The following is a 16,099-nucleotide window of genomic DNA, read 5'->3' as shown; positions in this document are numbered from 1 at the left end:
TGAAATAGCACAGTAGAATCGAATAATTTGAATACTAGTTTACTCAATATCAGCATTGCAATCTGGTAATTTTGGGAGTAGATACATCTACTATTGTTTTGGGGCAGTCAACCCTAGTTCTATTGTGGGTTTATAATCATCTTGCTGAGAAAACTTGTTATTCATGCATGCAATGGAAGTGTTTACTATTGTATGAATGTGATTGTTGTTAAATGATTTTTTGTTCTGATTGATGTGGCAAAACCTTAGTCTAGAGTAGACACCCTAAAGGCAAAAATTACCCTAGGATATTACAAAAACCATCTTGAATTTTAAAATTGGCAATGAAGCTGCTATTGACGAAATATGGTACAGGAACAAGTCCTATATGTTAAATTAATAAGTTAATACGTCTTGCATGGTCTATTTGTTTGCAAAACTGAATATAGATTGATATGCGTTAAAGTTACCCCCTTCTCAAAATAAATGGTGTGAGATGATTTGAGAAGGAAAATAAAGAAAAGTGATTCAGGAGCAAAACCACCCCAAGTCAAAACTGAAATTCGTGAACCTTCCAGAACGTCAGTGTGGCATGAGGAGGAGATTCCCTCCAATCTGATTGAGTTTGTTTGTAATTTTTTAATGTTACGCAGATTTTGAGGGATGCGAGTGATCTTAAAATAGATCGGATCTCAAAAAATCTGATCCTTAAAAAATTGTAGGAGATAATATATATTGTATGTGTGCGTGCATAGAGAGGAGAAAGCAATGTAGTTGTAAAGTTGTGAGTGTGATTCAAGCGTGAGGCCTTAGCCTGTAATTAGTTTATGAATATAAATGAATTCATGTTTATATCTAGATGAGTTCATGATTTATTTTGTTGTATTTTCAGTAAATGAATCATTTGTTCGTGCAAGGTTAAAGGCCGAAGTTCTTATAAACTTATAGGAACTTCATGTAGACAGAGTATGGCAAAAACATATTTATTTAAATGTGAATTCCATTAGCTTGCACAGGTATTTCGTAGGACTGTCTCGTACGCTTTATGCATAAAGCGTTTATGAGAGGTGATCGACAATGCATTGTTGGTTTGGGAGGAAATCACGATTAAAGGGAAATCGAGTCTACCATCGCATATCGCGTTTGGGTAGAGGATTATTGGATTGCCATATGACGATTTGCTACGAGTCTCTAAATCTGAGATTTGCGATCAGAGTGAACGTTGCATAGTATTGTTTCTGCAGCTTAACCTCGGAATCTGAACCAGCTATTGAGTTCCTGTTCCGGCAATCCATTTCCAGTTTCGCTGCATAATGAAAAATTTCGTCCAAACTTGGACCCATAACCCACAAGTCCGCGTGTTTGAGAAAGGATGCAGCTTTGCTGCATCAAAAAGAAAAGCAGAGAGTGACTTCCTTTGCTCTATTTAATTCCACACAACAGAAAATAAAGAAAAGAAAAGCAGAGAGCGACTTCCTTTGCTCTATTTAATTCCCCACACACAAAAAAGGTACTGAGCAAGAGTTAAAACTAATACCAATTCCTTAAAAGAAAATAAAGAAAAGAAAAGCAGAGAGCGACTTCCTTTGCTCTATTTAATTCCCCACACACAAAAAAGGTACTGAGCAAGAGTTAAAACTAATACCAATTCCTTTTCTTTTGCTTCTGCGAGACGGATTAGATCCTTCATGGCCAACTTTGAATAGTCAAGATCACCTTCAGGGATGTCAAGTAGATGTTTTTCCACTGTGAAAAACAAAAAAAAACTTTTTAGGAAAAAAAAATTCAAACAATAGGAACATTGAAATGGTAAGTTATGTTTTGAAAGATAGAAAAAAAATTAAAACTTATAAATAGCAAAAAAATTGTTCACCAACCCACATGACTTACCTCGCCTACAATGTCTTGTTGTGCTCCGGGAAAACGTCTTCTTTGTAGCTTCCAAAGACTTCCCACTTTTTGATGTTCCCTTTTTTGACTGTGTTTTTTTATTTTTATCGTTTTCATTTAGTTTTTGATGCTTCAAGGGTTGCCCAACATCACATGCACCTTTATTTGAATCACCAAATTCTGAAACTTTTGTTGAAAGCATTGTTTTCCGTTTGCGGCATCTGGATTGATTGTTAGTTTTTCCACCTAAATTATTTAGAGGAATTACCCCTGCAGAGAGAGTTTCTGTGTTTGGAACAAAAGAACTTTCTGTGTCTTCCAGAATTTCCTCAGAATCTCTCATTTTCTGCCCAATCAAAAGAATTGATAACGAGTTAACAATCCAAAACGTTCTCCACGTTTCCAAAAAGACCAGACCGGTGGCTAATGGCTTACCAAGAGTGCAAGAGTGCAACGGAGCCGACCAAAAGAAACGCTAATAACGTTTCGATGGGAACACAACAAATCAGTTTGCAGATTTTGTAAAACGTACCAGAACTAAATGCCTTACAGCGTAGTACACAACAAATCAGTTTGCAGATTTTGGTTACAGTTGAAGCAATATGGATTAAATGAGTTTTCTAAGCAGCGTACCAGTCCTCTCCTGCAAAACATCAGGCAAACGTTCATTCCTGATGGCCACATGAGCAGAGAAACGTATCGGGGTTTCGAACTGCTGAGCGTACACTCCTCGGATCATACAGGTGATATGCCCCAACTTGAATAGTCAATTTCAAAGCCGAGACAACATCATTCCGCTATCGCTATGCCAATTCGTGCATTCCAAGATGTGGTACTTTTGACTAGATGTGCCCTTGGATATGCTGCTGCTATAAATGTTTCACCCTTATTACCGTGGTCTCCAATCTTTGCCTTCTCCAAATGGAAAGGTATATCATTCATTGGATGTGGATGTTTTAAATTAGAGACAAGCTTGACTTGGCAATCATCTGCACCATAAACAATTAATAGCAAGCTTGTATGAAAAGCAGCCCAGTTCACACCACGATCATGTCCCTCGAGTACATACTTCACAACAACATCACCACCGCCAAAAAATATGTATTCATCTGTGCCAGCCTCGAAATATCATCAGTTGGAGACAATTTTTTTTCCTAAGGCCACTTATGTCCCATACATGAATAATTTTGTCTAATTGATTGCGAGTTCTAGAGCCTTATTGCCTGATCATCACTTGCACTAACAATCCAAGGATACTCACTGTGAAAATGAAAATTGTCCGGATGTAGTCAAGGTGCCCAACAAATGTAAAGAGGCATTGACGCATCTTGTAGTTCCAGACCTTAATCTTGTAATCGTCACCTGCATTGACTGGGACTACATCTACTAGTGGATGATCTTAAAATAATTTGAAACCATGCACCTTGTCGAACATGCGTGATAAATGTTATGGTAGGTTGGACAAGTGGTCATGAGAAATGTATTTAATGTTTAATTAAATTAAATAATATAAAATTATCGATTAATTGTTTTTAATCCGAACATGGAGCACCATGCATGTATTACATGTGGAGCATTTCACATGTATTACAAGTGCTAATTCAAGGAAATATGTGTATCATTAACTGATATTTTGGTTTTTCAAGGTGTCATTGCCAGAAAATTCTGAGCATATTTGTGAAAGGCCTTGGAACAGGGTGAATCACAATGGGGTCCAAGCTTCCTGCCATGAAGGGGAGGTCTTTTACCTTCGTATAGACATCATCATGGTATATTCTGAACATTGGGGTTTTACTGTTGAATAAGTACCTGTTACGCAACTATGGTTTCGATGTGTCACAATGATTGTTGTGCAATGTTGAGTTATGTTAGAATCAGTAGTTAAAGTTGATGTCGATGCAAACCATTTGATCTTGGTCTTAACTTATTTAAATGAAAATGCCCTATTGAAACAAAAAAGGTTTACTTTGTGACCTCTCTTGAATCACCAGTTCTAGGGCTTTCCTCTATAAGAAGTAACCCTGCCCTTTAGGGGAGTCCATCCAGATTTGGGGGCTCGCTTGCATATAGAGGGTTTTCATTTTTTTATGTTAGCTTTGGACCATTACAATTCTTGGATTGAATTTGAGGTGATTGATGTCCTACCTTACTTATTTACTTTAGATTTATACCCTGCTAAATATGGATTTATTATTTTTACTACCCAGACGCATATTTACTCATTACTTACCTTAGAACTACCGATCTGAACAAGAACACACCATTCCCACGATGCCGCTAAATAAGAGAGAGAACCTCCAACGAACGAGTGGGGTAGCCTGGGGGTTTAGGGTGCTTCTTTACAAGTTTGTGAGATACCTGCCAAGTCAGGGGAAGCATGCATATTGACCCAAACCTTTACCTTTTTTACAATGCTTTCCAGAGCCAGCTGCCCTACTATCCAACTTACAAGCTAGCCCAACGCCTACTTTATTGCATTTTATACAAAGAGATATGGACCAGATACCAGCCCGTCAGGCCAAGCTTACCTAACTCCTGCTTTACTTACCCTTACTTGCCAAGTATGGGCAAACCATTTAGGAGTTGTTGTTAGGACCGACCAGATAACCTATACTCGCTTCACAAGATTTCTAGCTTTTTTACTCGCCTTATTATTGGTATTTCTTCTTTTTACCTTTACTTTTACTTGGCCTTATTACTTTTTTACGTTTACCGTTTACATTCTTTTGGTGGATCGATTCCAAGACTCTTGGTCTTTTTGTTGAATGAACTCTTAAGATTATAGCAGACCATGATCACTCATTCATATCCAGACCTTTAGTGGGTTGTTCAAATAAGATCAAGTTCAGTCCATCCTAAAGGAAAGGACCCTAAACGAAATAAACGCCATTCCCATATTGTCCAACAAGCTAGGTTGGTGGATGATTTGGGCCTATAGTTAGACAGTCACTCGAACCTATAGTCACATTCATGTTTACCAATCGAGATACTTTGCCATCGGAGAACAGTGTTCGCTGAAGCCCGGGGACACACACCCAACATTTGGACTTACCTATTACTTATTTATCATTTTATTTAAGCAGCATCCCTTCCAGATAAAGACACAGAACCACCAATAGGAAAGACAGAAGCAGTGGGCCCCGCAGACGCAAAGGCAAATCGAGTAGCACCACCGCCAGCAGGGGTAAAGACACCAGAGACCGGAGCGTAGGAAAAGGCCGCAAAAGCATATCCCTTTATAGTTTTATTTCCATTTTGAGATCAAGTTCGAGATAAAGAGCAAGTAGCATCAAGGCAAGCAGGAAAAGCAGGGAAGGCTCACATATGACGCTCCTGGGTGCACACAAGACATAAGGGAGCAAGGTCAAGGACCATTCCACCACACATTCCAAAAGACAGGTAAAGGCATTGGTCCTATTGGCGAGCGTCACTCACTAGTTTACCGAGTTCAAGCAACAATTGTTTCTTTAATGCTCTATTCATTATCTCAACTAGACACACACTTATCCCCTTATTTTCTTCTTGCAAAATTTTCATACATCAAAATAAACAAATCGTCTAGATTTGAATTGTTTTTGCTATTATGACCGTTACAATTTCCAAAATTGGTAATGGTTCGACACTTATTTGAAGCTATTAGTTTATAGAATATATAAATTATTCCATCTTTTGTTTTGGAAATATAGGAAACAAAATGGGAAAGCCAACAGGTTGAAAATAATTTCACGGTCAGAAAATCGTGAAGTTGTAAATGGTAATTCTTCCACGGGAAAGGATAAATCTATGTTTGGAAAAGATGAAACGAGATCCAAATTGAGAGAAGTGAATCAAGCTAACTAGTCTAAGTGGTACAACTCGAATGATCAGGGCATAAAATTTTTAAATACTTGCTACTGTTATTTTTCCTCTCAAATAACATTGGGTGGTCCAAGAGGTTTGGGTAGTGTATGTGGTACAACTTGAATGCTTGGGGTAGAATAATTTCAAATACTGGCTAAAATTGTGAGACTAAACTGCTAATACTTGCTCATGTGGTGTCTTGGAATCATTCGATCAATAGGTTTCTAGCAACTTTCTACCTTCCTCTCGAATTGGAGTAATTGTTAGCTATTCTATAATGTATTATCATTAACATGTTTTTTATTCTTACTGAAGTTGTTGCGTTGTTGTTATATTTCACACATACATGGTCTTGATCTCGCTAGTTCTTTTTTATCACATATTCATATTTCTTCAGTGTTCACATGATCCCTATATCAGTCTCAACATATCCCTATATCAGTATCAACTAAGACAACATTTTATTTGACTAATTGCAAGGGGTTGATGTGCCAACACCATAAAAATAAATCTTGTGTTCAAAATGTACTTTCGCCATATGGAACCAAACTCATATGACAAGTGTTTTGTCATTTTTCCTTGCATCTTTTGCTGTCTTAGACCTTGCAATAATTTGTGCTTCCATAACAAGCATTTTCAAAGGTAATTGTACATTTATTTATTATTCTTGAATCCAACACGATTGTCAAAGTGGTGGTTGGAATTTTATGCTTGCTGAGTGCAAAAGCGCTAACTCAGCTACCCAAACTATGAGTGAGTAAAATGTTATGATGATATGTGGCCAAAATCAAATGCTTTATCACCAAATCAATTCAAGAATAAAATTCTACATGGAATTCAGTGGTTACAATGTTCGGTAAAGTATCAAGTTCAACTTCTTTCCTTTCCCTTATTACTTTCGTTTCCGTGGTTCGAACACATAAAATAGAAAAGCTTACTCACCACCTAATAAAGGGCTGGTTGGGTAGGCATTAAAAGCGCTATGGATAGCCTTGAGCGAAAATATATATCTAAATATAAGCCCTTACCTTTATCCCTTCATCCTAGGATATGGAATAATGCCCAACCACTCATTGCTAAAGAAGTCACGAATAACTGTTGGGTAGGCATGCTATGAGCCCCCTAGCTTGGTTACACAGTTCGTGCCTTTAGCCACCTGAATAAATAGACCTGCCCTATACCACTCACTCCATTAATCCTAATAGCTATTGCATTATTGTTCCTCTTATTGATACAACATTTGTTATACCATCCAAGGTAGGGACTTGCTGCCCCGCAACCCACTTTGTATAAGTATGGAGTCACATTGTCTATTGATCTTGTGATTAGTCTTTCAAAAACTTTTTGATGCAATAAAAAATCTATACTTTTCGAAGCTCTTGATATTTGACAAGTAATATGCTTCTCAATGCTCTTGATATTTGACAAGTATTATGCTTTTTGATGCTCTTGATATTTGATAAGAATAAAAGGAAAATATCTTTGAATATCCTAAGTATTGTGTTTGACGTGGTTCCCTATTCTGTTTTGGTTTTTGCAAGAGGGTGTAAGTGATTACAATGCTAATTTCAAAGGTAGCACAATTTACTACGACTACTCATTTGATTTGTGATGTTGTGGGAGGATCTGGGGCTGTTGTGATGGAAAGTGTGTATCCTTAGATCTATATAGCGATAAGAGGGATCAAATAACAATCAAGAGTAAGCCTCTCATTGCTTATAAGCTTCAGAGTCCAAATGATTTCATGCTATTATTTATTTATATTTTTTAATATATGATAAAAAATTATGGGCTTTTTGTTATTTTATTCTCTACATAGGATCTCAAATATTTTCTTTTTAATTTATCAGTATTACCCACCCCCAGTTGGCACACCTCTTATACCCAATCTTGTTAGAGCGGCCCATTTGTGTTGTTGCAATTCACATAATTTTGGAACTAACTACATATAAACCATTTTTAAAAGGTTATGATCCAATTCTATAATTCACCAAACTTGTTAACCTTTTAGCATCTCTCTATTTATTTGAGGGACACATTTTAATGTATGACTTGGGGACATGTCGGTGTCTCATTTAACAAACTAGTTGAGCTGAGAGGCTCATTCTACAACCCAATGTAAAGGCGATGTGTAAGCATGTTCGTGCTCAACTTGGAGTTGACATGTCCCTCTTAACACACACACACACATATATATATATTCTCTAAATAGAAAAACATGTTTTGTTGTTGTTGTATAGAATAAGATATCCAACGTGGGTTATGAATAAAATATTTTAATATGAATTAATATTGGCGTATACTTACAAATATATTTATAGCCAAAAAAAAAATAATGTGTGCTGATAAAATGGCTTAATGCACATGTTTTGGAATCTCTATAGCATTCAAAAATACAATTTAAACAATGAAACATTACACATTGTTTTTTGCACTCTAAAATAAGTTTGGGAGTTGTCTTTAATGCGAATTTTTGGAGTTTCTCATGTTGGAATCCGGCATAAAATTTTGAGGTAAAATCTTGATTTGTGTTACTTAAACTGGGTTTTTGATTGTATATATGGATTCAACACCCTGAAAAACCCCTAGGGCATTTGGATTGTGCAGGGGTTACCATCAAACTCGTGATTTCAATAAATTCATGCCAGATTTTAGAGAAATTAAATTGGAAAAGCTTCCAAAAAGTCGCACTAAAGACAACTCGATAAGTTTGCACTTGAAGAAATTTGATCATTCTCGGCTCTTGTTAGATCCATGCTTAAAATAGATCTATGTTAGTTTTAGTATAAATGCATTAAAAATATTCTACTTTTGACTTCTTATTTCAATTCAACAATATATATTTTTATTAAATGAATATATATTTAATTCATATATTATTATTTATATAATTAATAAAATAATAATTTAAAATAAAATTTATATATGTTCATATAAAACGTATCATGAAATAAGTATAATTTATTAACATTTACAATTTAATGAAATAAGTATAATTTATTAACATTTACAATTTAATTTATATTGTTATATTAGAAATGATTATTAATTTTGATATCATACTATATAAATCTTAATTTTTTATAAAAAATTATGAGCAAAATGTTTTAGAAAATATTTAATATAAATTTTATTTAAAAGTTATATGACTTCTATATTTTATATATATAAACAATAAAATTATATGAAGTCAATATTGATAATTTACAAGTGAGTGTAAGTAAACATTTGTGACCAGGCAAAGATCCAAAAATTTAAAGACAAATCTCATCAAATGATTATGTGGGTCTGACTTCACAGCTACACTTATCCCTAGAACTTCACTATAATATAAACTCTACCCCATTAATTCAACGTCTATACCCTGTAAAGAGACAAATGTTCTTCATTATTAGACTTATTTAAACAATACAATTTATATTGTTGATGTGTGATGACAAGGTCAGCGCCCCATAATCGAATGCCTTTGAGTCCTCCTATCCTGACCTCCGTCTTGATTTGCCTGCTTAATCCTTCCAGTGCCAGGATGAACAGGAAAGGCGAAAGAGGGTCGCCCTGTCTGATACCCCGTGAAGCCTTAAACAGAGTCGTAGGTATCCCATTAAGCAATATGGAAAAGGTCGGAGTGGAAACAAGGTTTAGAATCCAAAGTATCCATCTATGGTCAAAACCATAAGCTGCAAGGACTGCTCGCAAATAGTCCCAATGCAAACGATCATATGCTTTTGATAAATCCAGCTTCAGGAGCATGCCTGGTCGCTTTCTCTGTTTTAAAGAATGTATCACCTCCTGGGAGACCACAATGCCATCCAAAATTTGCCTTCCCTCAACAAAACCTGTCTGCTCAGGCGCAATCAATGTGGGGAGAAGAGGCTTCAAGCGCTTCGCTATCACAGTAGATATGATCTTATAAAGTACATTGCATAGGGCTATTGGCCTGAATCCCTGTGGTTCATCCAATGACTGAGTCTTAGGGACCAAAGTAAGGAAAGTAGAATTTAGAGCTGGCCTTACTTGCTGGCGGAGTCGGGATTCCTCCACCACTGCCAAGATATCTGGCCCTATAAACTTCCAACTGGCCTGAAAGAATTCAATGGTGTAACCATCAGGACCTGGAGCCTTATTTGTAGGCATGTTCATCACAACCTCTTCCTAATCCTACCTGCTAATCCTACCTGCTAATCCTTATCCCATCTACCGCCTTACCCTCACCGCCTTATCCGTAAATGCACACTGCCATTACGTAATTTTGCACACAGGAATATTTGACTGATTTCGAGGTCTGCTATGGCTGCACGGCAGGCGAGGGGTGAAACCCCCTCCTTTCGGGATGTCATGGCGGGACAGTCCAGCACCAGCCGAGGGAAAGAACCGCTTCGAGAGGACGATGATGGCACTCCAGTCATGGGGCACCAGTGGCAGGCACGGCTGGTGAACAAATGCCTTCCACGGGCCCAAAAGAAACCCAGGTATGTAATCCCGAGTCACAAGTTGGAGGATTATCGCTGTTATATGCGTGACCATGCGTTGATTTGTAAATTCATTGGGTATTGGCCTTCTGAGCGGGATCTCCTGCGCTGGATTCAACAGCGATGGAAACCACGAGGCCACATTGATCTTAAATTAGGTGCAAAGGGGTTCTTTACGGTCATTTTCGCCAATTTACAGGACAAGGCAACGGTGTTTGAAGAGGGTCCTTATTTTATGAATAACGCAGGCTTGTTTATACGGTATTGGGAGGACAGGTACAACCCGGAGGCTGAGCAAATCAAAGCTGCACCGCTCTGGGTTCGTCTCTTTGGCCTCCCTGATGAATTCTGGGATCCAGAAATATTAGAAGGGATTGGAAACTCCATAGGATCGTTTGTTAAGGTGGCCGAGACCACAAAGCGGGGAAAATATACTTCGTACGCTCGCATTTGCGTGTATATGGACATCTCAGCTCCCTTACCAGACTTCATTGAGCTGGAGTATCAGGACGAAATTTGGCTGCAACCTATTGACTATGAGCACATCCCGTTTCGCTGTCGCCGCTGTCATGTCTATGGTCACCTTGCCAGGGATTGCCCACAGGGTATTGACCAACCGCGGAATAATAACCCACCGCCTCCCAAGGAAATGACTGATACTGCTCCATCCAGTGACAGGAAACAGGGGGATGCCTCAGGCTTTCAAGAAGTGCAGCGGAAACGGCGACCACCTTCTGGGAATGTTAAAGTTCATAACCCGGTCCGCAATACCCTCCCTGTCAGTCACAATCAGTACACTATTCTCCAAACAGATGTTGCTGACGGCATTCAGGGTACGGACACCACCCTCATTGGACGGGATATGGAAAATAATGTCAGTGCACCGATGGAAATTATCAAGGATGGCAAGAGGAAGAGTCGAAGTCCAAGTCGGGATTCGGAAAGCGCTGACAAAACTCGTGATGAAACTCCTATTGCTCAACCTTCAGAGGGCCAGGAAGTTCTCAAGGTCGTGGGTAACGAGGAGGAATCTATTCTTAAAAAGCTGCTTACTGAGTGGAAGAAATTGGATGAACGATTCATCCCAGAGAATGAGAAACAATTGTATAAGGAAACCTTTCAACGGTACAAGGAGAAGACGGCTGGTTGTTTAGACACGCGGCTGCTGCATGACGCTCAGGAAGGGGATAGCTTAGGTAAGCTCGGTCGGAAGAAAGGGCGACGCACGTTAAATGAATCCATTCAAGCCGTGGGTGAGAATCTGGTAAACTCTGGAAAGGTGATACCTCTGTCTGAGGTATTTGTCCCAAACCCTCGGAAATTTTAAATGATAGTATTAAGCTGGAATATACGGGGACTTAATAGTCGAGGGAAGCAGCGATATTTGAAGGAACGTATTATGAGAGATAAACCGTGTATTCTGGTACTTCAGGAAACGAAAATGGAAAGTCAGCAGCTGGCGGAGGTTGTTACGAAATTGAAACTTGGTTACGAGGTTATGGCTCTAGACGCAATAGACACAGCAGGGGGATTAGCAGTGTTATGGAACCCAGAGGTGGTAATCTTCGAACATTGGTATTCTCTTCCACGAATTCTTTCAGGAGTGTTTCGGTTAGTCGGAATGGGGGAACATATTCTATTCACAGGGGTGTATGGGCCTCATATTCATCGGGAACGGCAGGGGTTCTTGCGGAACCTCCATACTATGAGGAACCTTTTGCCGTACATTCCTTGGATGATTGGGGGCGACTTTAATCTCATTCGCAATTTAGGTGAAAAGCGAGGAGGGGTTAGGCGAGAGGATTCACTCATGGACGAGTTTAATGATTTGATCAGAGAGTTACACTTAGTGGATATTAATACTATCAATGGTGTACATACTTGGAATAACCGGCGTGGCGGCCAGCACCAAATTGCCTCTCGCCTCGACCGCTTCTTATTATCGGAGTCCATCTTAAATCGGGATGTTTTCATTGAATCTACCATTCTCCCGAGCATTGGCTCTGATCACTGGCCCATCCGTTTGGAGGTCGACATCAAGAGTATCAAAGGCAAAAAACCTTTTCGTTTTGAATCTTTTTGGTTACGAGATCCTCAATTTGTCCAACAACTGGAATTGTGGTGGAGTCAAAGCACTAGTCGTGGCAATGGCAGTATGCATACCGTTCAGCTGAAGCTTAAGGAACTCAAGCAGAAAATTAAGGATTGGAATCGCCAAGAATTTGGCAATATACACGAAGCTAAGCAGCGGTTAGAAGGTGCCTTGGAGATCTTACAGCAACGAATAATATTGGAAGGGCGTGATGAAGCTACCAGTCGCGAGGAAGGCTGTCTCATAAGTCAGTTAGAGGAACGTCGTAAACAGGAAGAGATTTTATGGCGTCAAAAATCTAGGGTTCGATGGTTGAGAGAAGGTGAGCGGAATACAAAATTTTTTCACCAAACCATGATTCAGCACAGGCATAGAAATCGGATTTTCTCTCTCAAGAATGCTGCAGGGGAACGGGTGGTGGAGCAGGCTGACATCGAAAACACTCTAGTCGAGTATTTCCGGGGGGTTCTCACGGAGACTCAGCGGGATCGCCGGGAGGCTATTACTAATATCTGTCGACACATCCCAAGAACTGTTACAGCTGACCAGAATAGGGCATTAATGCGGGCCGTCACTCTGGAAGAGGTCGAAGAAGTTGTGATGAACATGCCTACAAATAAGGCTCCAGGTCCTGATGGTTACACCATTGAATTCTTTCAGGCCAGTTGGAAGTTTATAGGGCCAGATATCTTGGCAGTGGTGGAGGAATCCCGACTCCGACAGCAAGTAAGGCCAGCTCTAAATTCTACTTTCCTTACTTTGGTCCCTAAGACTCAGTCATCGGATGAACCACAGGGATTCAGGCCAATAGCCCTATGCAATGTACTTTATAAGATCATATCTACTGTGATAGCGAAGCGCTTGAAGCCTCTTCTCCCCACATTGATTGCGCCTGAGCAGACAGGTTTTGTTGAGGGAAGGCAAATTTTGGATGGCATTGTGGTCTCCCAGGAGGTGATACATTCTTTAAAACAGAGGAAGCGACCAGGAATGCTCCTGAAGCTGGATTTATCAAAAGCATATGATCGTTTGCATTGGGACTATTTGCGAGCAGTCCTTGCAGCTTATGGTTTTGACCATCGATGGATAGTTTGGATTCTTAACCTTGTTTCCACTCCGACCTTTTCCATATTGCTTAATGGGATACCTACGACTCTGTTTAAGGCTTCACGGGGTATCAGACAGGGCGACCCTCTTTCGCCTTTCCTGTTCATCCTGGCACTGGAAGGATTAAGCAGGAAAATAAAGACGGAGGTCAGGATAGGAGGACTCAAAGGCATTCGATTATGGGGAGCTGACCTTGTCATCACACATCAGCAATTTGTTGACGATATAATGTTGTTTGGAGAGGCATCACTCCGAGAGGTAAGGGGTTTTAAGCGAGTGTTAGAGGCTTTCATGTCTGCTTCAGGTATGGCCATCAATAATGATAAATCTTGTACTTTCATTTTTAATACGCCTGCTGCTGTTAAGGTCCACTTAACTCGTCTGCTTGGCTTCCGGCAGGGTGAGTTACCCACTAGATATTTAGGCATACAATTAGATCTTAATTCATTGCGTATCAAGAATTGGCAACCTATTGTGGATAGGATTCGAAAACGATTGCAAAATTGGTCGTTTAGAATATTGAATTTCGCAAGTCGAGTTGTCCTTTTAAAATCTGTTCTGTTATCCATTCCTATCTACCCATTATCCATTCTGCCTGCTCCTAAGGGAGTCTTCTGTAAATTTAGGGAACTCTTTGGTAAATTTCTCTGGGAAGGGCCCAACCAGCAACGAAAATGGACATTGGTTTCATGGCAACAGATCATTAAACGGAAAGAGGAGGGTGGTCTTGGTATCAGGGATTTGGAGTTCGTTAATAAGGTTTTAGGGGCTAAGTTATGGTGGAGATGGGTGCAGGGGGGTGCGGATATCTGGAAGAGAATCTGGAATCACAAATATCGTATGCCACATACAGTTGCAGGCCGCCTCCGCGTTGAAGACACTCCACGTGGATCGCACATTTGGGAGCTTGCCCGACATAACAAAAATTTGGTTCGGGACTTCGCATTCTGGGAAGTCCGTGGTGGAAATTTAGCTCGTTTCTGGCTGGATGCTTGGCAGCAACGGGCCAAGCTGGAGAGTCACCCTACTCTGCATGCCTTACAGGATGGTGCACATCAGGCAGGCCTTGAATGTGTTCAGGATTATTGGCGCCCGGCAGGGCCAACTGAGGTATGGCGTGCATGGAAGAGTCCTCCAGACTGGAATGTGCGCATCAATCAGGACATCCAACAAATTTATATCAGGGAATTAGATACGCGGAAAATTCGGATACGTCCAGGCAATGATCTCCTTCGCTGGGGGAAAGCATCGCAAGGTATGTTTACGGTAAAGGAGGCATACTACTGGATAACAAAGGATGATGCCATGGTCGACCCAACGCCTTGGCAAAAACTCTGGCAAGCAAAATGGTGGCCCAAGGTGACAATTTTCGCATGGTTGGTGTGCCGTGGTAGGATCTTAACGTGGGATAATCTCCAGAAACGAGGTATGATCGGTCCTTCCTGCTGTTCTCTATGTCATAAGGAATTTGAGACACAAGAGCATTTGCTGAATCGCTGTTTGTATATTCAAAGCCTGTGGGAGGAAATTCGGAGTCTTTTTGGTTACTTGCATAGAGACCCCAACAGTCTCAGGGGTACCATTATACAATGGGGAATGGGACATTTTCACAGTAAAATTGTCCGGAGGTTATGGAGTTTATCGTTGGGTTTTGTCCTGTGGGAGGTGTGGAAGGAACGTAATCGCCGAATTTTTCAGGGACGCAGCTGCTGCGAGGCTGGCATATGGGAGGTGATCTGTAGGTCGCTTAAGGAAACTGTCCTCTCAGAATCATGGGCAGAGGAGGACTGGCAATTAAATATGACTGAGCAGCGAATCTTACTCAAATTGGGCATTGATTCTACGATGCTCTACCCAAACAACGATCGGCTCCGTCGACCGCGTTTGCAGAGCCCCAACTTCTTTCGCCTTCCCAATGAGCAGCAAATTAAGTTGTCCTTCGACAGTGCCTCCAAGGGTAATCCAGGGGAGGCGGGCTGGGGTGGGATTTTCCGTGACAGCCGCGGGAGGGCGCGTTGGGCATATGCGGAATGGGGAGGGGAGATGTCTAATAACGAGGCCGAGCTCTGGGGGGTCTACCATGGCCTTTGCATTGCGGTGAGGAATGGATATCATAATCTGGTTGTCGAAGGTGATTCCCAACTCGTTATCGAAATGCTGAGGAAACTGCAGCGGGGAAAACAATGGGATCAAGTTGCCAAGAGCTGGCGGGTTGCTGCTATTATACAGGATATTGAGGAACAGGTGAGAAGGGTAGATTACATAACACTTACTCATGTATTACGCCGTGGTAATCGCGCGGCAGATTATTTGGCCAATTGGGCTACTGCTGATTCAGCTCGGGTGTTGGATGGTAGTTGGGGCTCGCTCCATGAGGATCCATGTTGGGTTGAGCTGGCAGCCATCCTCCGCCAGGATAATGATGAGGCCATGGGGGGAGAAAGGATCGTCTAGCATTCGCCATATAATGATCACGGCACGCGAGGAACGGCATCATAAATATCTCTGCGGTGGGATTAGGTACGAATCTGGCAACCTACCCATATGGCAGATTAATTTATTGACGACATGCGCGGAATTGCCCTTCTCAAGGTTGACGGCAGTGTGGGTACAGTGGTGGGTATGTGGTGGCATCGGGAGGACACACTGCTCATCATATCCCAGTTCTCATCCCGCGACGTGTAATAAAGACATTACTTACCATGACGACGGAGGGTGGTGG

At 40.6% G+C, this 16,099-nt stretch overlaps 1 protein-coding gene across 5 annotated transcripts in view; it reads right to left on the bottom strand.

The window, feature by feature from the left end:
- LOC149146751 (uncharacterized) overlaps positions 1-2,967 on the bottom strand; it is a 374,303-nt gene extending 371,336 nt beyond the window's left edge. Inside the window, exons 1-4 of one of the 5 annotated variants that reach the window (XM_089446315.1) lie at positions 2,503-2,965; positions 2,305-2,344; positions 1,870-2,215; positions 1,625-1,725 (exon numbers count right to left, since the gene is read on the bottom strand). In XM_089446315.1, the coding sequence (XP_089302441.1) occupies positions 1,625-1,725; positions 1,870-2,212 (444 nt within the window). In that variant the 5' untranslated portion in view covers positions 2,213-2,215; positions 2,305-2,344; positions 2,503-2,965. Of the gene's footprint in view, positions 1-1,624; positions 1,726-1,869; positions 2,345-2,502 lie in introns of all 5 variants that reach the window. The other 4 variants (XM_089446312.1, XM_089446314.1, XM_089446313.1 and 1 more) reach the window with 4 other exon arrangements.
- Between the last annotated feature and the right edge of the window lie 13,132 nt (positions 2,968-16,099).

Source organism: Pinus tabuliformis, chromosome X (genome assembly GCF_031772625.1).
Source record: "Pinus tabuliformis cultivar Carrire ecotype Pingquan chromosome X, CPIR1, whole genome shotgun sequence".
In the NCBI taxonomy this organism is placed as follows: domain Eukaryota; kingdom Viridiplantae; phylum Streptophyta; class Pinopsida; order Pinales; family Pinaceae; genus Pinus; species Pinus tabuliformis.
Note: the sequence above shows the minus strand (reverse complement) of the source record. Positions and strands in the feature narration are given on the sequence as shown.